The 21,391-nt window shown below is 49.6% G+C and overlaps 10 protein-coding genes across 10 annotated transcripts; 7 read left to right on the plus strand and 3 right to left on the minus strand.

Annotated features, from left to right (window-relative positions):
• Window positions 1-2,412: 2,412 nt before the first annotated feature.
• LTR84_006523 (uncharacterized protein) lies at window positions 2,413-2,856 on the plus strand (the record flags this gene model as incomplete). Its single annotated transcript, XM_064850084.1, has 1 exon — window positions 2,413-2,856. One exon carries the CDS (start codon window positions 2,413-2,415, stop codon window positions 2,854-2,856), a length of 444 nt encoding a protein of 147 aa, XP_064702971.1.
• A 624-nt stretch (window positions 2,857-3,480) lies between these two features.
• LTR84_006524 (uncharacterized protein) lies at window positions 3,481-5,932 on the plus strand (the record flags this gene model as incomplete). The annotated part of the gene is made up of 3 exons (XM_064850085.1): window positions 3,481-3,487; window positions 4,321-5,199; window positions 5,247-5,932. The coding sequence occupies 3 exons, from the start codon at window positions 3,481-3,483 to the stop codon at window positions 5,930-5,932; spliced, it is 1,572 nt and encodes a 523-aa protein (XP_064702972.1).
• A 1,165-nt stretch (window positions 5,933-7,097) lies between these two features.
• Window positions 7,098-7,714, plus strand: LTR84_006525 (uncharacterized protein; the record flags this gene model as incomplete). The annotated part of the gene is made up of 2 exons (XM_064850086.1): window positions 7,098-7,199; window positions 7,388-7,714. The coding sequence occupies 2 exons, from the start codon at window positions 7,098-7,100 to the stop codon at window positions 7,712-7,714; spliced, it is 429 nt and encodes a 142-aa protein (XP_064702973.1).
• Window positions 7,715-8,195: 481 nt separating this feature from the next.
• LTR84_006526 (uncharacterized protein) lies at window positions 8,196-9,384 on the plus strand (the record flags this gene model as incomplete). The annotated part of the gene is made up of 2 exons (XM_064850087.1): window positions 8,196-8,566; window positions 8,619-9,384. 2 exons carry the CDS (start codon window positions 8,196-8,198, stop codon window positions 9,382-9,384), a joined length of 1,137 nt encoding a protein of 378 aa, XP_064702974.1.
• A 1,229-nt stretch (window positions 9,385-10,613) lies between these two features.
• Window positions 10,614-11,541, minus strand: LTR84_006527 (uncharacterized protein; the record flags this gene model as incomplete). The annotated part of the gene is made up of 2 exons (XM_064850088.1): window positions 10,614-11,299; window positions 11,367-11,541. The coding sequence occupies 2 exons, from the start codon at window positions 11,539-11,541 to the stop codon at window positions 10,614-10,616; spliced, it is 861 nt and encodes a 286-aa protein (XP_064702975.1).
• An 867-nt stretch (window positions 11,542-12,408) lies between these two features.
• Window positions 12,409-13,650, minus strand: LTR84_006528 (uncharacterized protein; the record flags this gene model as incomplete). Its single annotated transcript, XM_064850089.1, has 2 exons — window positions 12,409-13,521; window positions 13,585-13,650. The coding sequence occupies 2 exons, from the start codon at window positions 13,648-13,650 to the stop codon at window positions 12,409-12,411; spliced, it is 1,179 nt and encodes a 392-aa protein (XP_064702976.1).
• A 668-nt stretch (window positions 13,651-14,318) lies between these two features.
• Window positions 14,319-15,062, plus strand: LTR84_006529 (uncharacterized protein; the record flags this gene model as incomplete). Its single annotated transcript, XM_064850090.1, has 1 exon — window positions 14,319-15,062. One exon carries the CDS (start codon window positions 14,319-14,321, stop codon window positions 15,060-15,062), a length of 744 nt encoding a protein of 247 aa, XP_064702977.1.
• Window positions 15,063-15,434: 372 nt separating this feature from the next.
• Window positions 15,435-16,760, plus strand: LTR84_006530 (uncharacterized protein; the record flags this gene model as incomplete). The annotated part of the gene is made up of 1 exon (XM_064850091.1): window positions 15,435-16,760. One exon carries the CDS (start codon window positions 15,435-15,437, stop codon window positions 16,758-16,760), a length of 1,326 nt encoding a protein of 441 aa, XP_064702978.1.
• A 632-nt stretch (window positions 16,761-17,392) lies between these two features.
• On the plus strand, window positions 17,393-19,140 carry LTR84_006531 (uncharacterized protein; the record flags this gene model as incomplete). Its single annotated transcript, XM_064850092.1, has 3 exons — window positions 17,393-17,615; window positions 17,668-17,857; window positions 17,916-19,140. 3 exons carry the CDS (start codon window positions 17,393-17,395, stop codon window positions 19,138-19,140), a joined length of 1,638 nt encoding a protein of 545 aa, XP_064702979.1.
• Window positions 19,141-19,423: 283 nt separating this feature from the next.
• On the minus strand, window positions 19,424-20,896 carry LTR84_006532 (uncharacterized protein; the record flags this gene model as incomplete). Its single annotated transcript, XM_064850093.1, has 1 exon — window positions 19,424-20,896. The coding sequence occupies one exon, from the start codon at window positions 20,894-20,896 to the stop codon at window positions 19,424-19,426; it is 1,473 nt and encodes a 490-aa protein (XP_064702980.1).
• Window positions 20,897-21,391: the final 495 nt, after the last annotated feature.

The following is a 21,391-nucleotide window of genomic DNA, read 5'->3' on the forward strand; positions in this document are numbered from 1 at the left end:
AGTATCAAAGCAGCTTTCGCCTCGACCCAAACAGTAAAAGGATGGGCCACCAACGTAGGTGAATTTGGACTCTGCTTGCGGCCACTCCGGGGCCAATACTTCCATGTCCCGCAGAGCAACATCACTATGACATACTGGGCACCTTCAGCTCAGTCTCAGATATTTGGAGCAGAAAAGCGTTCTGCTGGGGCACTCACCACCTGCAGCATGAATCTTCACCAGTATCTCGTCTTTGACTGGGATTGGGACGGGAACTTCTACGCGAACCTGTATTCGCATGTCCTTTAGATGGTCGCCCATAGCGATAAATGAACAATCACAATCTATCTGCCACGTCAACTGAAATTGAACACTCACTGGCTGTCTGCTGGGGAAATGTTTCTGCCATGCAAGCATTGTTGCTGGTACTTTGGCCGCCATTCCTGTTACTGGGAGTCGGTAAGAAGATCTACTCTTTGAGTACGATGATACATGCATTCACGTGGTCCGGCTTACAGACTGTAGTGGGCCAGAATCGTAGAAATGTGAGGCTAGGATACGACCGGAGGTAATGAGTAATAAGTTTTCCAGCACCTGGAAGGTCCAATTGTCTTCACGACGATCGTCTCAGTATACACTATTCAGACTCGGTTAGCACAGATGTTTGGGTTGATCAAAGGGCTGAGGAACATTAATACCTGTGTTTTGTTGATGGGATCTGGATTCTCCTCATTGCAATACGTCTTTTTGTTGTTGTGTCATTGCGGGCCCTTCAGGGCGCGGGGTCTGACACAGTGTCAGGTGCTTGAGGTAACTGGCCGTCAAACGTTTTGGCTTCGAGCCGCGGCCCGAATGGTTGCAATAGATGGAAAAAGTATAAGTGGGACTTAGCAAATTACAAAATCGGGCGTAAGCTTTGTTGTTAGACAGACAGCATAGGTTCACCGTTCACTGTGCTGCATAGCTTCACCAAACATTGTTCTTTCCATCAGCAGACGTTCTCAGCAAAATGTCTTATTCGGCCAAAGTTGACCTGAAGTCCAGGGATACCTCGATCCAAACCCCAACTTCGTTGGTTACTCGGCATGGCCGAACTGCGGGCGCAAATTCGATTGATTCTGAGCAGATGGGCTGCTTCACAGGCAAGGTCTGGTTGGATCCGGTGATGAAAGGGGACAACATCACCGTAGTGCACGTCAATTTCCAGCCTGGAGCCCGGACAAATTGGCACCGCCACGAAGGGGGCCAATTGCTGAAAGTCACTGCTGGGTCTGGATGGGTATGCGACCAAGGACAAGCTCCTCAACGTATTGGGGTAGGAGATGTGGTATGGTGCAAGCCTGGAGGGGTTCATTGGCACGGCGCAGATGATGGTACGTTCATGGTTCATGAGGCCACTTCTTTTGGAGCCCTGGATTGGTACGAGGCAGTGGGAGAACGTGAATATGGCGCAAAGGCGCCATGAGTGCTTTCCAGGAGTATGGTGCCTGCAGGTGCAGACTGGAGTTATTAAACACAAATCACACGAAGCATAGGTTGAGTGGAAAGGCTGAAGCCATGTTCAGGATGACCAATTTCTCTAGTGATTGGTGTAGCCGGAACACCTCTTCTTTCGAACTATATAGATTTGATCATAGACAACAATGGAATGGATTCCTCATACACTCAAGCCCAACCCCTCTTTCTGGTACGTTCGAGACAATGCCTGTAGCACAGGGAGGTTGTTGATATGGGCAGACAAAATATGATCGGTTGCGAGCACAAAGGGCTATCGGGTACAAGAAGACATTAGCATGAATATGCTCCCGTTCATGAACTCCCTGGGATCAAGAAGGAACAAGCCTGGCCCAGAAATCCGCACACGGGGCTCCAGCGCCCAATCCGAGCAAAACTATACTCTCTTGCAAATTTCGTGCGCCCATGGGCCATGGCTTCAATGGTCCAGCTGACAAAGGCAAGAGAAAGTGCGCTTTCCCCATGATGACAGTGGATTCACTGCCACGAGGTGGTCTGAAAGGCCGCGGTTCCCAACCAAACACAAGTAATATCAAAGCTAGCCTAACTGAAGTCGGCCAAATCAGGGACTTTCATCAAGCCATTGTAAGAATTGCAACTAACAGCGCCCGCGTTACGATCCTTCGAGCAACCGATGCCGTAAACCGTGGCGACTGATTCTCCGATGCAAACTTCCAGATGGTTTTGCCGAGCAATCATTCATTTTCACTCGGTGGCCAGATGGTAATTAATCAACATCCTAGTACGGTATAAATCAATGGTCGTGGCTTCGAATTACAAACCTCTAGTGTGTTGACGCTGAGAGACGTTGTTGATCTTAGCATGTTCCATATTGCAAGATATCTTCGTCGACGTTAGCTTCTTCTTACCTCGTATTATAATTAAGAGCAATAACACAGCACGTTATACAAGCGCGCAATGGCAACCACCAATTCTGAGCTTTATCTGGGCGACCTCGAGGCTGCCACCAGTGTCATCCCGAATGACAGGCCATATATCATGATGAACTTGATGAATTTCAAGCCACACGCTAGATACGCGAGCAATTACAGGGGCCCGAGGTCTGATAGCATGACAGGGCGAGAAGCCTATGTCAAATACAAAGACATGTTCGTCGAGCGAGCGACTGAGATGGGATTGGAAGTCTCCATGATTTTCCTGGGCACAGCCCATACCCAGATCGTTGCTGTGCCCGAAGAAGGCGAAAGCTGGGATCTCATCATTATTGTCAAATACGCGTCCTGGCAGGCATTCAAGTCTGTCCTTGTCGACAAGAAGTACAACGAAGAGATCCAGCCACATCGTATTGCATCGTTGCAGGAATTTCGAAGCTTTGGTATTACGGAATTGTCAAATGTTTAGGAGAATAAGACAATGGTCATCCAGCGGAGTACAGCTGTCTCATGAAAGGGAAGTGTCAATATAGCGTTAATGGTACTTCGAAAGAAGGGCGATACTCCTGATCTGAAATACTTTATTCTATAGAAGACATCATTGTCTATGGTAAACCCGAAGGGTTTTGTTGTGTATGGCTTTAGAATATTGAGGCTAAATTGCTATCTAACTAGGAGTCTAAGTTGTAGGTAGTAAATATAAAGACTATTCGATCGTAGGAAAAACTTCCTTCAAAATACTTATCAATTACCTTCTTATAAGCAAGGTATAAAGTGAATTGAATACTTAAGCGCTGCCTGTAACCTTGGGACTAGGGAGCCCGCTATATACACCTAGCTACAGGTGGTAGGGTGTATAAGACGGGTGGCTGGACACTCTGGAGTACGCCGTGTGGCGTACTCTAGGTGGCGGTGCACCTAAAACTCTAACACTTCTTACTGCTTGAAATATAACAAAAGTAGATAGCCTCGAAGTATACAACTAGATTTTAATGCTCACTTAAAACTCTACCTGATTCCTCAGGCTCTCGATGCAGGAGTTTCATCCTCAGTAGTAGCGATTACTAAGTGTCCGAGAGAACAAGCATCCCTCATGGCAGGTGGTACGACCGCAGACCTATGTCCTGGGAAAGATTTGTGTCACCCCAGCAGTCGAAGTATCGATGGGTCAATATCGCAGCTTCAGGCATGCCTTTAAAGTTGACACTATTTTTCAATATATCGACGCCTTTAGGATTTCAAGTCCCTCTCCCTGGCCTGCTAAGTATGGTCTGGACGGACTAGCGCTATCAGTTCGACCTTACTAGCCGCATACGTTGAGCCGTGTCTACCTTCCGCGGCCCCGGTCTCGGCCTTGTGTAGAGTAAGTACTCCACAACAATACGCCTGGGCCGCGGCATACACACCTTAGCACGAGAAAGTTCATGGCCAATTTCTAGCAGATGAGCGACACTGAACCATCTTGGGGATTGATCATGGATTTGCATTGACACCAACCCCAGACTTGGCTGTTTTGACAACCCCCGCAACTCGCCTAGCCTCACCTAGGCTCCAAGTCCACATGGACGCTAAACCTCCACATGGGAATGCTAACACGAAATTGCCCCCGTTGTACTCGTGCTCGTCGGAAGACTTCACGCTGACATCGGTCTCGACCTCAAGAGAAACCCCAGTGTAACAGGCCTCGACCGCGGAGGAATTGGCGTGAGTGAGTCCAGCCCTACTGATCGGCAGGCTCAAACCATGTTGTTGATGACACGCCACAATGACCAGCGGTTGTGATAACTTGGAAGCTCTTTCGGCACGACTATAAAGATTCATGCTGTCCTCACGCTCGAGGTCTCTTTCTTTGATACTCCCGCCGTGACAAAATCTGGCTCCTTCGCCTTTGTTTAATATTTAGCTGATATTTTGACTTTGTCTCCTACAATAGCTATGTCTGTGGCAGTTTCTGAGCCGGGTAATACCCAGCTGTTCTTCCATCACTCGGAGAAACGACAGTTCCGATGGATCAATGTTGTCTATATTCTCGTTATGGGTCTTGGATCTATAGCATATGGCTACTCTGCTTCGGTCATCTCCACGACTCTTGTCCAACCTGGTTGGATCGCATCAATGGGTCTGGCTGACCGAACTGACGCCAAAGACTTGATCGGTCTTACTGGCAGCATGTATCAAGTTGGCGGGCTCATTGGTACATTCACGATGTCTTACTTTTCAGACCGCTGGGGCCGCCGGGTCGGCATCGCAATCCCAACAACCATCACTGTTATCTGTGCGGCACTGCTCGCCGGCAGCGTCAACATAGAGATGTTCATCGCCTTCCGATTCTTCGCTGGTATGGCAGCATACAGTCTGGTGTCCGCGGTCCCTGTCTGGATCAGTGAGGTGGCGCCTCCCAGCGTGCGAGGCATCTTTGTTGATCTTCACGCAACTATGCTTCTCATCGGCTACATGACGGCAGCTGCCACTGGATATGGGTTCTGGTTGAGGAATACCTCCGCATCCTGGAGAGGTTTGCAAGCTGTCAACATTATTCCCGCAGTGTTGCTCCTCATGGCTTTGCCATTCCTGCCAGAATCGCCTAGGTGGCTTCTCATGCAAGACCGCCGTGACGAGGCAGCAGTGGTGTTGAAAAAGCTGCATAGCCCCGAGGAGGCCGAAGTCGAATTGGTCCAGATTGAATACCAGGTCAGGATTGATCGAACGCTGCCATCTTCTTACTTGGCTTTACTTAAACAACCAAGTTATCGAAAGAGAGCTATTCTCTCGTTCGGAACAGTAGCATGCATTCAAATGACAGGCCCACTTGGTAAGATTCTTTGAAAAGTTTTGGAAAGTACATGCTAATAACACCAGTTTTAAACAACTATGGTCCTACCATCTATGGCGCACTCGGATTCAATGTTAACCAACAATTCATCTACCAAATTGGTTGGCTCGCAACCTCTGTGGGCGCTTCACTTGTCGCCCTTCTACTTGTGGAGCACTTTCCCCGTCCCAAGCTCATGGCATTCGGCATCCAGTTCTGTCTGATTTGTCTTGCATGCGAGGCTGCTCTGGTCGCGACATATGCCTCTCCAAAGGCGCTGCTCACACCGAACCAACCAGCACTCAGGGCCGCAGTGGCCATGTTGTTTGTGCATATTACATCGTTCCAGGCTTGCCTTGATGGTACAGAATTTGTATACATATCCGAGATTTGTCCAACCCACCTTCGCGCGAAAGGGATTGCGCTAGGCATGGCCGGTCTTTGTGTGATGAACATTATCTGGCTTCAAGCTGCACCGACTGCGTTTGCAAACATTGGTTGGAAATTCTATCTTTGCTTCATCATCCCAGGGACAATTGGGGCAGTCTGGATGTTCCTCTGGTTTCCAGACACAAGAGGCTTACCTCTGGAAGAAGTTGCCGACATCTTCGGTGATCGTGGAGAGCTTTATGGAACCAGCCATCAAGTCGACAGTGCCCTTCCGCAAGATATCGCTCAATCAGTCACCACTGAAAACAAGGTTCCTGATTTGAACCACGTTGAGAAGGTGTGATTGCGATAGACTCCAAGGTTAAACAGGTTGGTATATCTGGTTTACATGTAAATTCGCAGTGGACAAGCTCGTACTGCCTAGGCACTCTGGGCACAACGATTTCTGTCTAGTGGCAGCGTAGAATTGTTTCAAACCGAGCGTTATGAAATCGACACATGGAGCTGCTTATTTTATCATGGCTACAAGTTAAGTTCACCATTGTCGAACATGTCTCGCCTAGTACAGACCTAGTCTGTTTGAGAGATCTAGGTGCACCACCACCTAAAGTGCGCCACGCTCTTATAGGGCACTCTGCCACCTATAGCTAGGTGAATATAGCGGGCTCCTCAACCCTAATGCTAGGATAGCCCTCCAAGCAATCCATTAATTTCATACCTTGCTCACAGCTTAGCTTCACACTTTGAGGCTTTTGCGTTTGGCTATGTTGGCGCTCTAGAAATTGCACCTCTATTCTCGCGATGAATGGTCTAACTACATTCTGCAGAAATCAGTCTATGTAAGACCTCGATCGATCAAAGCTTTGATAGAAAACGGAGACTTTACACCTTTTTGCGAAGATTTGACCAACAGCATCTCTAGGCCTGCTTTTCGGCTCTCAACTAAGTGTAAAGCATGTAGTTCTCGTGAGAAACGGGCGTATAAGGCTACCTCCAACCCTAATATTGAGATTTAACACCCGTTCATTGTGGAGGCACAGCCGAGAAAGGTAAACGACGCCGTTTCTCATGGAATGACACGGTGACTCGCCCGGCAACCGTCCAATTTGAGATCCTTTATTTAACGCATCTAGCCGATCTTCTCCACCATGGTGGCTATTAGCTATTTCTGGACAACCCGCGGCCGGTAGTTCTCGGAGAGATTCGAAAAGGCTTGAGTTGGCGAGGCTACTCTGTCAACCAACTACTTCATTTGCTCAGTGGGATAATATACAACTGACTGCTACACCGGCCGAAGTGAATACTGTTGAATGTTTCTTTCTTGGCGGCCAATGAATCCTGAGAAAGAAGGGCCTTAGCGAGAAGTTTGAGCGGCACACATTCAACCCCCGGTTACAAGTAAAGCCACTTTGTGCTTCCATCTGCATGAAATCAACTCAACTTCACCTCCCCCAATAATTGGTTCCAAGAAGGCCAAACGTAAGCGTCCCAACTCGCGGGCCACAAGAATGTCGAGTGATTCAGAGCCTTCGGAGAATCTGCTCATTGGACGCCAGATGGTCAAAGAGTTCGTCGGGGAGTCTGATCTTCAGAAGATCAATGCAGATGTTGTACGTGTCATTCACTCTCTATCAGCATCCAATCTATGATCTACTCATGGAGGGAAACTTGTGACATATTCCCTTCACTGCATATATCATCGAACAACGAGGGATATGATCATGTCTCTCGATAAGAAGCCCTTCGTAGCTACCGACTCTTGCTGACCATCCTTGTATAACGATGGCTAACTCCCAAGCGGCATGAACAGAGAGACGATATTTTCACTCAGACTAGCGCCGAATTCATTGCCGAAGTTTGTTTCTCAGCATATGCGAGACCGGGCTTGGAATTCAGGGAACGTGCGTTGATGAACATCGCCATGTTGATCGCGTTGAACCGGAAGCCTGAGCTAAAAATCCATATTCGAGCTGCGTACCGCAACGGCCTGACGGAGGAACAGATTTGTGAGGCTTGCCGGCATGCGATGATCTACTGTGGCGTACCAGCTGGGAGGGATGCCTTGTTTGTTGCAAGTGACGTTTTCGCGGATCTCAAACAGTCCGGTGAGTATAAAGGGCAATAGGGGTCACATAGGTTTTTAAAATGTATTGTCAGATGCACTTGACAATTGCTCACGGCAGTAAGCTCCAAGCTGATCGTTGAGCGCTGGATCGCATGGAGGATCAATTTTTCTGAGCACGCTCTTAAGCATTCTCCAAGGCTCCTTTCTGCGCTTCACAAGATTTCCTAGTTCAACGACCATTTCGTTTGCGGCCAGATAGAGCAAGCAGGTGAAAAAGTTGCAACATTGCCAACGGGCCGCGGCAGATAGAATTATGATTCGCGGCTTGCCGATCTTCTCTCGCCGCGGGGCTTAGCTCCTCTACTTCTGTGGATTATAAATGTGTGTAACGAGACACTACCAGCCCACTATCTTCAGTTAAATATAGTTTCCTTGTACACTTGCATAAGTTCTGCCAGTACAAGCTCGACTTCAAAAGACGGTTGCAGAAAACGTTTGTGTATACAACAAATTTCAAAATACTATATCAGCATCACTGAAAATGGCCTCTCCGGCAACCCCACCGACTATCGACGTGCCTGCCTCCAGCCGTACCGTTCAGGTGTCAATTATCGACTCAGGAAACATTAACGGCTTACCCGTTAGCCTTTTCATGGGCCCGGATATACCAGGCTTCGAAACAATCAATGCAGTTATTTTCACCTTCTTGATTGAGCACACAGACGATGCTGGAAAGGTGTCGAGAGTGCTTTTCGACCTCGGCATGCCCAAGGATGTACAGCATGACCTTGCACCTTCGCAATGGGACCTGGTAACGACGTTCAACTGCACCTATGATATCACAAAATATGTCTCGGAAATTCTTTCCGACGCGGGCGTCGACTTGAATACGATCAACGCGATGGTGTGGAGGTCAGTTTCGCATTGGATCGATCAACCTTTTTCTCTGACTCTAGTAATCTAGCCACCCACACTTGGACCATGTTGGGCGTCCATCCTTATTCCCTCCAACCACCGAGTTGATTATCGGACCAGGAGTTTTGGCCAGTGAAAAGGGTGGATATCCTGGTAATCCGGAATCTATCATATTAGAGCGTGAATTCTTGGGACGCAAGGTTACCGAGCTAGACTTCACGTCCAGGCCCTTCAAAATCGGGGATATGGATGCACTCGACTACTTTGGCGACGGTAGTTTCTATTTCCTGTCGGCACCAGGCCATGCACCAGGCCACATTAACGCACTCTTACGGACTACAAGCCAGCCAGACACTTTTATTTACTTGGGAGCAGATTCTTTCCACCACGCCGGTGAGTTGCGTCCGCACAAGTACCACCCCTTGCCCGAGAAGGTCAAACTTGCCTCCTTCAGCCCTTTCCCATGTCTTGGAGAATTGTTTCACAAGATCCATCCGTCTTCGCAAGTGGATCCGGGATATGCCAAAGCGCATGACGATCCTAAAGCGACTCCTTTTTATTCGATATCTGAGAAAGAGGATGGGAGTTCCCTAGCCCTTGACAAGCATGCTGCGAGAGAGACCATCACGAAAATTCAGTCGTTCGACGCGGATGAGAACATTTTTGTTGTTGGAGCACACGATACCACCCTGATCGACTATGTGGATATATTCCCCAAAAAGGCCAATGAATGGAAAGCGAAAGGATGGAAGGAGCACAGTCGATGGCAATTTCTCCGGGACTTTGAGAACCCTCTCAGTCTAGCACATTCATGAGAGCTACTCCAAGGACGCTGTTGAACTTTGGCAATGGCTTTTCACTCTTCAAGTACGTGATTGTTGACAATGTCTGAACATATTCCCACAAGGGACGTGACGGTGCACAGCTTTCCACGTCTCAAAATTATAGCTTTCTAGGCAAGTTTTTCTGCCGCTGAGATGATTAGATGAAGGCTGGTGTGTCCACTCTCAATAGTATGTAATTTGCATGGTTAAACGTATTCGGCTCCTCGGGATATATTATTGAGACTTTACCCTTCAACCCGCCAGCAAAGTGACCACGAGGTGAGCACCAACGGTGGCAATGAACGTGGTTTCATGATTGCCAAACACATGAAGACTCCCGAAGTCAAACATCAAGCCAGCAAGGTGCATCGAGACTTCCGACAGGTTGACGAGGTTCGCTAGAAATACCACCCATCTGCGCAACAGGTAACTTTTTGAGTTCGAATCGTCCGACGACGTGAGGTATATCAAGAAGCAGAGCAAACAGAATTTTACAAGGTGACGCTGTAGGCTCAAGAGCTGTTGTCGCGGTGTAGGGTTTGCCTGGTGTCTCAACTCATCTCTCTCCTGTTGATAATTCATAGCTGTGTTCCGAACTCCAGGGAGGGAAATGGACCGAGCTCCATTCTCTAGCAGAGTATCTATCGGTAAAGGAATGGAGATGTGTGACTGCGCAAGTGACGGTACTCAAGAAGATCGCCAATAAGAAATGCGTGGATGAAGAATTGGGGGGATATTTGATGGAAAATGGGATCGTTGTCGATGTTTTTGGAGCAGATGTTTTCAATTCCAATTGCCAGGAAGGTTCTTGATGCACTCTTTCGCTAGTATTCGTTGCGGAAAGTGCAACGCATGGGTGAGTGTGGACCTGCCTCCATTCATGACATATTCTATCGGCCACCTAGTAAGGCAGGTGCTGATATGCATATTGAAGAAAAGATGTGAAATCCTTGGTTAATAGTCTGTGCTCCGCCGTGGTAGCAAAAAGGTGCACACCTACTTCTTCAAAGCGGCGACAAAGTTCTCATCTGTCATTTTCATTCCAATGTCTGTTTTCGGCTGCAACAGACGCTGCAGGCATATCGTCAGTGCTGAGAAGTAATGATGGAAATAAGTAACGCTCAACGAGCTTGTTATGTTTTCGGAATGAGGAGCCTCTCTGTTGCGTGGACTGTTTCCGACACGTCAATCCGATCCAGTGGTTCCCATCTCTTTCCAGATCATGGCTTCTGTGCGCGATGAGATATCAGATGGTGACCTCCCAGATCCAAACTCTCGTTGTCGTTTTTTGGGGGTTGCAGGCCAGCTGGAAAATAGACAAAGAAAATGGCCATGACACCCCACATCAATACTGCGTCAAAGACATACATCGTCCACTCGTGCGAGAGAAGGTATGCATCCGATCCCATAATATACTCGATGACACGGAAGACTGAGCGGATGACGATGAGGACGCTGCATGCGTAGAGCATGTTCACCATCTTCCTCCACAGCACGAATCCTCTCCCAGAAAGCCCTGGTCCACGATGTCGCTTCATCCTTGTATGGAAAATGGCAGTGCCCACGATGAAGAAGCCGAAGACGATGAGTTGGATGAAGAGACCACCAATTATCATGTTCTGACCCAAGTTCTGGTTGCCAGATGATACCATCATGCCAGCACCACCAGCTTGTACCATAAGAGATAACACATCACCGGATACGAAGATCTTGGTTGACCAGTTCGGTCGAATTAGAGAGAAGCGCTCACCACCCGCAGCTCGAATTGTCCGGCCCAGAACCATGTATATTGAGGCAGCGAAGAACACCGGCGCAAGAAGGATTCCACTGTTCTGGATGGCATAAGGTACTACCTTATCGGTCTGGCTGCGTGCGTGGATTCTATAGCCGTAGCCAAGGATTTCCACTGCGTATTAATGATTGTCAGCTAGTGATACCGCCGATACATTCAGAGCAAAATGATGGTAACGTACATATTCCTCCCAGGGCAAATGGTATACAAAACCAGGATCTTGTTCTGAACATTCGCCAACAGATAGCAATCGTGATAACCCCAAAGAGTAAGACGAATATAATGGCGGCTGCCAGTGATGGAACATATTTCCACAGGTAGTAGTCTGTTCCAACTAACGGTTTGAGTTGAGGCATCTTGAGCTTGATGATTTTCGTCGATATCCTGTGTCACAAGGCTTTGGTACTGGAGAAAGGACTATTCCACAATTCGAGCTTGCAGAGCTAGGCAAGTGCTGCGATTCTAGGAGCGAGAAGCAGCCTTTTATGTCTAACCGATACATAGGCTGCAGAGTTATTGAACGTGTCATTAGCAGCGGAGATTGTTGTCCTTGCCAACGAGGGGTCCGCTCCGAAGCCTTGTACAGCAGACATGGCTTTGCCACCCGTATTAGAACCCGCGTAAGCCAAACCCCATTTGGCATTTGCATATGTGGACCTTCGTCTCAATTCAGTACAAGCCGAAACATGGCGGCCGCGTCAAAATCCGAGAAGGCACTCTGCCATTGGCGGCATGGGAAGAAAGCAGTCGGTGCTATCGGGAATGTACCGAATAATTTTCAGGCAGCAATGTTTCCCTTTTCTTGCCGTATGTGATGTTTTCGCGGTTCCGAACATCAACAAAATATTGGGGGAGGAATATTGCGTCATCAACAGGAGAATCTGAGATTGCCGAAATGCCAAGCTCTGGGGGAATTGAACCTGCCAGTGAGTGAAATCGCAGTGCTAGAAACTCAGCGTTATCAATGGCCATGCTGATGTGCTGTACACCCGGCTTGCCTGAGGTGGCCTTAGGTTGTCCTATGCCTGGGCCTTTTACATAACTTCAGTTCGAGCACTGTGCATGGAGGGTTTGGAGGAAGCCTGATGAAATCAATGCTGGACAAATTACCTAGGTAATCATCACAATTTGAGGCTGGAGTGCCGATCGCTGTAAGTGGTGTATTGTAGCCTAGTGATGAGGTGGCACAGATGGGAGAGGGTCGCGGACACACGCCCACCACATCAGCTAGCATGCTCATCCAACAAAACTGACATTGGATAGTTCAGCCATTGGTGCCAAGCGTCCCCCAGCCGAGAGCAAATAGATTCGAGGAGGAACTTTCCACCTCCTCCATATAGCCACGAGTCTCGGCACCGATGCAACAGTACGGCGTAATGCGCCAGAATGATGAGAGCTTCTGGTGCTTGTTGCCTGAGCAGATCGACGTACTCTGGAGAGATCATGATAGGCCAGGCGGATACCAATTGGCTGTCAAACTGGGCTGAAGGGTACGCCTGCTCGGCATCGAAAACCTTTTGAAGCTGAACGATGGAGATGTGATATATCTTTTGTAAGTCTGGGTGCATCGGGGCGCCATCAATTAAGTCCTTCAGCGCGGCACACTCTGATCCAGGGACGTCTCTTTCTCGCATTAGCTCTGCACCGAGATTTAGGCGAGGTCCAAGTTCACTTTCTCGAAGGAGATCCCAGTACTGGTTTGTAATGGCCGTGACTCCATGATGGATGGTGAGACAGTGCGTGAACTTCTCAATGAAATGATCAAGGTTGATCGTTTCGTGATAGAGAGTGTCGCTGAGGAGGTGTGCGGCGAGAAACGATGCGAAGAGAAATATAGGTGTACAATTGGTTGGATTGAGGTCCAATACCGGTAATTTATCGTTGAATAGTGCCAATGCCCGCGTTTGAAGGCCAGTGGCGTAGTCTCGGTAGAATCCACAGCTGTGTGGACTTTGAATACTCATATGCAAGGCTGAGAAGGCCAGTGTCTCATGCATGAGATATGGTGTCGGCAGGATATATTTGTTGAAGATGACTGACGACACAATGCTAATTTGATCCTGAGGCTCGAAGGACAGGAACTCCTTACTATAAATGTTGTTGAAGATTCGAAGGTGGGTCATGTCAAGAGCATAGGGATCGGATGGTTCCTTAAGTCCTTGAGGCTGACTTGGTGAGCTGTTATTAGAGATTTCATTGGACAAGGCACTCGTCGGCCGCGAATTGAAGCGAGCGCTCGCCTGCGCGGGAACGAGATACGATGTATCTTGATCGAGAAAGGAGCATCGGATCTCTGCTGTGCGGCAATTGGCACATATCGGACGATCTTCATCACACTATGAAGTAGGGACATGAGCATCCCCAGGAGGAGTAAAGATCTCGATGGACAAATTGTTTACCTTTCGATGTTTCTTTTTACACTCGTCGCATCCTGTCCTGGACTTCCTGTGTGACCGGCGCGACATCTGACAGGTATCATCAACAATGTACCAGTGTAACCTGTATCTAGAGAGCAGACTGATTAAATGGGAAGTTGATAGTGGTTGATCTTGGCAGGTGCCTGGCTTGCATACCTACGAGTAGCAGTTCAATTTTCAAAAGACCCTGCGGCTAAACGTGCGATTAAATGGGTAGGTCCACCCGTCAACCGAATCCTGCTTGCATCATAATTGACTCCCAAATCCAAAGCACGCTCTGCATTTTTACCCATCAATGTACCTGATGAGAGGCGACGCTTTCAGACAAAACGTGTTTCAAGGTGATAAAGCTCAATCCTTGAGACAAGTTTGCCGACCCAGATACCCATTTTTCCACCCAGAGTGGCGGTGCGAGTCAAGGTTGTCGCTAATTCTTCAGCCCCCAGCCCTAACGCTGCCGAATGGCTAAAGTACCAGTCTAATGAAAGCCTCGTATCGGATATATGCAATTGACTGACTCAGAACTGAGTCACTAACTAGCATGGGTTGCAGTGGGTAAAAACCAAGGCAGGTAGATGCGTGGCTAAGCCACCTAACCTCTTTGACGCTGCCTGTGTAAATAGATGCACGACGCCTGTGGGTGATAAAGACCGAGTCTTCACGTCCTTCAGGGTTTCTGCTTTGAACTGCGAATACATTCCGTCGGAGCTTTCGCAATGTCTCAACAGCCACCATGTTCGATTTTGTCAGCGGCTATCATCCTTCCCGCGATCAAGTCGGTGAAACAGCAGAAAGCACTGAATTACTATGGGTCCGTTCAGTCTTCCATCACCATAGAGGCGTCCAAGTTTCTGGCCTCTGTCACTGACATCGTGGAGACTGAGGCGGTGTCGACAATTGAGTCTTTCTTACTCGCGACACAAAACGATTGTGTTGGAGATGCGGATCAGAAAAACGCGTGCTGGCTCACAATCCGCGCCACCGCGCCATCCGATGCATTCGAAGTCCCGAGATGGCACCAGGATGGCCGGATGTTTCCGTGCGACGAAGGACGCGAAGACATTACGCGGAGCAAATACGCACTCACGATGCTTGGGCCAACTACATTGATGCTACACCCGGACACGCAGATATTCAGAACGTTCCATGAAGGAGAATTCAAGCACTATTGGTGGCTTCAAACGAGTAACAATCATGAGCCCACCGAGGAAGAAGAGGACCAGGCAATCGAGGCCTTGCGGTATTGGCTGTATGAAGAACTTGAAGAAGCACCTCAATTGCAAGTCAAGGATGGTGAGGTTGTTCGGTTTAGCTGGGGCCGTAAAGAGAGCCCCATCCATTCCGAGCCAGACCTCATCTCTGACAGAGTCTTCATGACGGTGCTTTATGGCAGCGAGACTGAATTGCGAGGGATGTGCGAGTGGAGGAATGCCATGTATGGCGAATTTGACTGGGAGTGAAACTGCAGGAACTCGGAGTACGGTCAGTAGATCGCGATCCAAGGTCGTAAGCGCAAAGGCCCAAGGTGAGGGTCTATCCTTCCTTAGGTAATTAGGTACCGTGCATCATGCTTATAGCTCTGGTCTCCTGTATCTAGGTGTTTCACAAGATATGCCCCAGGGAGGAAGAAAACAAAAGTGATTCGTTAAAGCAGCCAAACTTGTATCAAAGTAGAACTAGTGCAAGCCGTTCAATGCCAAGATATCTGTCGGGGAAATGCTTCCCCGCATGCCGACGACTTTTTTTTCTGAGCAGGTCAACTTTTGTAGATCATGGGACTGTAGTTGGGCGCAAAGGAGATTCGACAACCCGTCTCTATCCCTTTCAAAATCATGTCGGTCCAAGTCAATGGTCATAAGGGCGAACATACCAAAGACCCGATATCCCTAACCACACCAAAGAAAAGGAAACACGACGCAGAATCCAAAGAGTCCTCCAAGAAGAAGAAGCGGCAACGCACAGGTCATGCCGAGTCTCCGGCCGCAGCTACACCTCCGGTTGAAGATGGATTAGAAGAAGACAAGAAGAACAAAAAAGACAAGAAACTCAGAAAGGAGAAGAAGGAGAAGAAGCGGAGAGCAAAAGAGACGGAGCTTTCAGAAAATGAGACGGACCCAGAACCCCCTGTAACGGATGAGGATGTCAACTTTGTGGACGCACCAGAGGAACAACAGCAGGACGAAGATGCTATCGAATTTCCGACTGCGGCCGAAGGTAATGGTCTTGCAGGTGCAGATGTGGAACAGGTGATCGAAGGCTTGCTGGAGTCGGAAGATCCGACCAGCTTTTACTCTACACGGATATCTCTTTATATTTCAATACCTGCGATCGGTCTTGAAACAGCAGGCTCATCGGTCCTTGCAACCCATATTGCCCCTCTTCTCCTCACTTATTTCCCTCCGGCCAAAGGCATCGTACTAGGGTTCTCAGACCCGATCCTGTCAGCTAAGCCTGGATCTACCATGAACATACCTCTCACCGGCCCACATTCTGCGGATGTGCAGGAGGAAGGAGAAATACTTGCTCGAACATCCGATGAGCTCGGAGTGTCTTGGGCATGGTTGACTGTGACTTTGTTGGTCTTCCGACCCGAGAGAGGTGATCCGCTACACGGATGGACCAACGTGAGCTCAGAAGGATTCGTGGGTTTGGTCAGCTACAACTACTTCCAGACGGCTGTGGGTAGCAGTCGAATACCTGCGGACTGGAAGTGGAACGGTCCAACAAGAGAAGATATGAGAAACCACCGGAAGAAAGGCAGAAAGGGTAGGCTAGGAGGAGATGATGGTAACTCACAGGACCAGACGGGACAAGCAGATGAGCCCAGCTACGCTGAAGTTGAAAACGATCTTGGGACCTTCACCCATCAGGACGGGACCAAGGTTGACGGTACTTTGCACTTCCGAGTGGTGGACACAGAAGTCGTACCAGCCCACGACCGTCACAAATGGTCATTACAGATTGATGGGACCTTGCTGGATGATGAGGCTGAGGAGCATGCCCTATCGGAAGATCGGGCCAAATTCGAACGGACGCAGCAACATACCGGATTACAATTGCCAGGCGATGGTATGATGACCCCGTTGATGAGCGGAGCGCGGGTACAGAGTCGTGAAGAGAGTGTCATGTCAAGAACATCGAGGATTCTGGCCACGTGATCTGAGATAGAGACGCGTGCCCGCAATAGGACTAGCTTCGACCTGTGTAATGGAGCTGCTATGATTCGGTGGGCGAGACACGGGACTTGAACGCGCCCCACGACATGGAAATGGAAATGGAAATGGAAACTTCCCGCTTCTGAAATGACGCAAGTGAGCTGTTCACCGTGAAGATTGCGAGGGCTTTCTCCGTGCTTGATCTTGATACCAAAATTAAACTGGAAATGGAAATGATGATGCTGAGATGCCCAGTCATGATACAATTGGTGAAACTGTCCTTCCTCGCATCTCTCGCCCGAGAAGGTATCGTGTCTCCCACTCTCTCTACACATTCTCGCTCTGTGATATGATGCCACTGATCTGAATCGCCGTCGTCCACTCATTGCTCTGCCCACCTCGCTACTTACTATAGTGATACTCTTCCATCATCACAACATTCCCCTCCAACACTTTCCCCCTCCAATTCTTTCATGTTATCCCGCTCTGTCCCACGTTTCCTCACTGCCATTTGTAACCCATTACCACCATCTTCTGTGATTGCCATTCGCCAAACCTCCATCACCCATCCAAGGCTAAACATACCATTGCTCTCCATAACCCAAAACCGGTCCTTCACCCAGACTCCACGCATCATGGCTCAAGAGTTCCGCTTAAAGTCTCCCAGTACTCTTGCTGATCTCAAAGAACTGGACAAAGTCGAAGCCGAGGTCGATGGCATCGAAGGCGGTAAGGTACTACTTGTCAAGGTCGACGGCAAGGTATCAGCTGTCAATGCCAACTGTACCCATTATGGTGCACCACTGAAGAATGGCGTTCTCACACCCGAAGGTCGATTGACGTGTCCCTGGCATGGAGGTAAGTCGACCCTATTATCTTTTGGCAGAGACTTACGGGATCTTTCAAATAGCATGCTTTAATGTCAAGTCTGGAGACGTTGAAGACTCCCCCGGTCCAACTGCGTTGCATACCTTCGACGTCGAGGAAAAGAATGGCGCAGTCTACGTCAAGGGCAAAGAGAAGGACATCAAGGATGGAAAGCGACAAGTCAACATCAGCACGAAGCCCTCTTCCGATGATAAAGTGGTGATTGTTGGAGGGTGAGTAGCGGCATCAGTTGCAAGGAAAATTGATGGGAATGGGCTAACAATTGGGCAGAGGTTCAGGTACATTCGGAGCCCTACTCAAACTGCGCGAATTCGGCTTTCCAGGCAAAGTCACTGTCATTTCGAACGAAGGCTACCCAATCGATCGAACAAAACTATCGAAAGCCCTGATCACAGAGGCTTCCAAGATCTACCTGCAACCCGAGCAATGGTATGCCGATGGTAGCATCAGTTTCGAGTCCGACACCGTCACATCGATCGATTTCTCCTCAAAGGAAGTAAAGACAAAATTGGGAAAGGCATATCCATACACAAAACTCATCTTGGCAAGTGGTGGAATCCCTCGACAACTACCATTACCTGGTTTCAAAGATCTATCCAACATTTTCCTCCTGAGACAAGTCCAGGATACACAACAGATAGTCGAGGCTGTGGGCGACAAGGGTAAGAAGATCGTGATCGTAGGGTCCAGCTTTATCGGAATGGAAGTCGCCAATGCTCTTGCAAAGGACAATACTGTTTCCGTTATCGGGATGGAATCGGTACCACTTGAACGTGTCATGGGTAAAGAAGTGGGTGAAATCTTCCAGAAATCTCTTGAGAAGAACGGCGCCAAATTCTACATGAACGCCGGAGTCGATTCTGCCATCCCTGCATCCAAAGTCGCCAATGCCGTCGGCCTAAGCTCCGTCGGTGCCGTCAAGCTGAAAGATGGAACCGAGTTGGAAGCAGACCTCGTCATTCTGGGAATCGGTGTCCGGCCTGCCACTGACTATCTCCAAGACAACTCTGCTATCAAACTGGAGAAAGATGGCAGCGTGGCAGTAGATGAGAACTTTGCTGTTAAAGGACTCTCAGATGTCTGGGCCATTGGAGACATCGCGACTTATCCATACCACGGACCTGGCGGAGGTGGTTCCCCCGTCCGGATCGAACATTGGAACGTGGCGCAGAACCAAGGCCGCACGGTCGGAGCATTGATCGCCAAACCCACTCTCAAACCTAAACCATTCATCCCGATTTTCTGGTCCGCCCTTGGCACACAGCTGCGGTACTGCGGTAACACAGTCAATGGCTATGACGATCTGATCCTCAAGGGCGAACCGGAGAACAGTAAATTCGTCGCCTACTATACGAAAGGTGACGAGGTCGTTGCCTTGGCGAGTATGCAGTGGGATCCAGTCATGGCCAAGACCGCTGAACTTATGCGGAGAGGCAAGATGTTGAGTAAATCTGATCTTCAGGGAGATAAGGATCCTTTACAGGCAAGCTTGTAAGGTTGATGATGCGGAGTATCTACCTTATGGACTATATATGTTTAATGACTGGTCGGAAATAAAATATTCGGAGCAACTCAATGTTTTACACACACATGATGCATTCATAAACTTGGAACTTTGATGTATGAATATGTGAACAAAAACCAGCAAAATTGCATTGCCCACATAATCTAACGGATACCCAAAGCGACGCCATGAGATGACGCGGTTACCTGGCGATCAAACCCGTACCTCTGTAACTATCCCTACTAGTCGACTCCCAACCTCAACCATCCATCAATCAATGCCTCGTGGGCCAAGTAACAAAAACCCTGCCCTGCAACCACCTTGCAAACCTCACGACCTTCGCATCCAGCATGGTGAAATAATCGCCCGCGGTGAAGACAATGGCCGTGGTGAGCAAGAAGACGACAAACAGCGCGAGATTCCCATCACCCAGGATCTCGGCGCGCCAGACATCGAGATAGATCCGCTTGACGCCGAGCCCGAACGGGACGTGCATAAGGTAGATGCCGAACGAGATGTGGCCGAGATACTGGGAGAAGCGGGCGAGCAGGGGCCGTTGCAGGGCTGGGTAGAACTCCAGCGCGTAGACGGTCGCGAACCCGCCCCATCCGTACCAGAACGTGTGCACGTCGTATCGGTTCCAGTACCATCGCGCGAACGACTTCAGGTACGGCCACGGGTAGTTCAGGAAGAGGAGCGAGTCGTCGGCCCATGGTTGGCCTAGGAGGTACAGCCCTGTCAAGAGGAGGAGGGTGTGGAGGGTTTTGGACCGTAAGGATTGGGATTGCGGAGGAGGTGTGTCTGTGTCTGGTAGAGTTGTGGTGCTGGTGGGTAAGGTGCCGGCGAGGAGACCGTGGCGTTGTTGGCGATAGATGGCGAGATCGGCGATGAAGAGCCCGAACATGAAATTCGAGACGTAGACCGTCTGCCACGCGAAGCCCGCGAAGATGACCAGCCACGTGAAGGCCATGCGTGTACGAGGCGACACTTTGCAGAAGGCCGTGCAGAATGCAAACAGCATCACGCTGCCGCGGTACTCGACCGGGATGGTCCATGTCTGGGGGAGGTATTTGGCCGAGATGCCGATGTCAAGGTCATGGATGTTCCCGAACGGATTGCTGCTGTACCAGATATCGCGCAGGACATCTACAAACTGCTCGAAGAACGAGTCCATGTAGATGTCGCGGCTCCACATGCCGTCGTAGAGCTGGAGGCGGAGCATGGCGAACGCAATGAGCAGAGCGACCGCCGTGCTGCCATAGAGACGAGTGAAGCGGCGGAAGGTGGACGATGCGAGGGAGTTGAGGAGATGGCCCTCGTCTTGCTTGTACATGCTCAGCAGCAGGCTGTAGCACAGTGCGTAGCCTGAGATGACAAAGAACAGAGCCACCATCCCTCGGCCGCTGAACATGGTGCTCACAAACGGTATGAAGCGCCAGTTGGTCTGGTCGGTCGACGGGAAGACGTGCACGAAGTACACAAAGACCGAGGCGTACCCGCGCAGTGCGTCGAGATATGCCGTGGAGCGCAGTTTCCTCCCTGTGCCGCCCCGGCTGGCCTGACAGTAAGAGGGGAGGAATGATCTGGCATTGTTTCGGCACCAAGCAACGCACTTCTGTACCCGAGTCTGCGCAGAGGAGAGGGGCTTTTCATCGAAGGAGAACGTCGAGGTTGGAGCGTTGCCTGATGAGCTCTGATGGAAGTCGGCCGCTTCCTCGCTCGTCGGGACCGCAGAGTACTGCGCCATGAAGGGAAGTCAAGCAAACGTAAGAGGCCAGGAAAGAAAGTGTGTCTGCTAGGTAGGATGACATCTACCAACGTGTTCCTCGAATTCAACGCCTCAGGACCGTAAATTGAGTCTCCGAGTCGAACGAAGGGTTATCAGTTGGTGAGAAGAGAAGGAACAATCTAGCAGGGCAACATGCTGGCTGCTTCAAGCTCAGCTTGGGATACGAGAGGCCGAAACCCACTGCCACGCTCTGGGGTACCACTAGCAGCAAGGAAGCAGGGTGGTGAACTCACCCACCCCGTAGGAAGATTCGCCATCACAGTATATGAACTTTTCGGGAAGGCTTCCCATAATGGATGCTGACCAGAGGATATCATAGGCAGATTCGCTCGTCCAGATCGATAATCCAACGCCTTGACCAACTTGTATCCGAGAGGGTGGGCGCTCGGGCCTCAGCTGCTGCTCGGACCAGGAGCCCGATGAGCTGGTTCTCAAGTCTGGACTGTCGGCAGA

The sequence above is a fragment of the Exophiala bonariae genome (genome assembly GCF_035927105.1).
Source record: "Exophiala bonariae strain CCFEE 5792 chromosome Unknown scaffold_25, whole genome shotgun sequence".
Taxonomy (NCBI): Eukaryota; Fungi; Ascomycota; class Eurotiomycetes; order Chaetothyriales; family Herpotrichiellaceae; genus Exophiala; species Exophiala bonariae.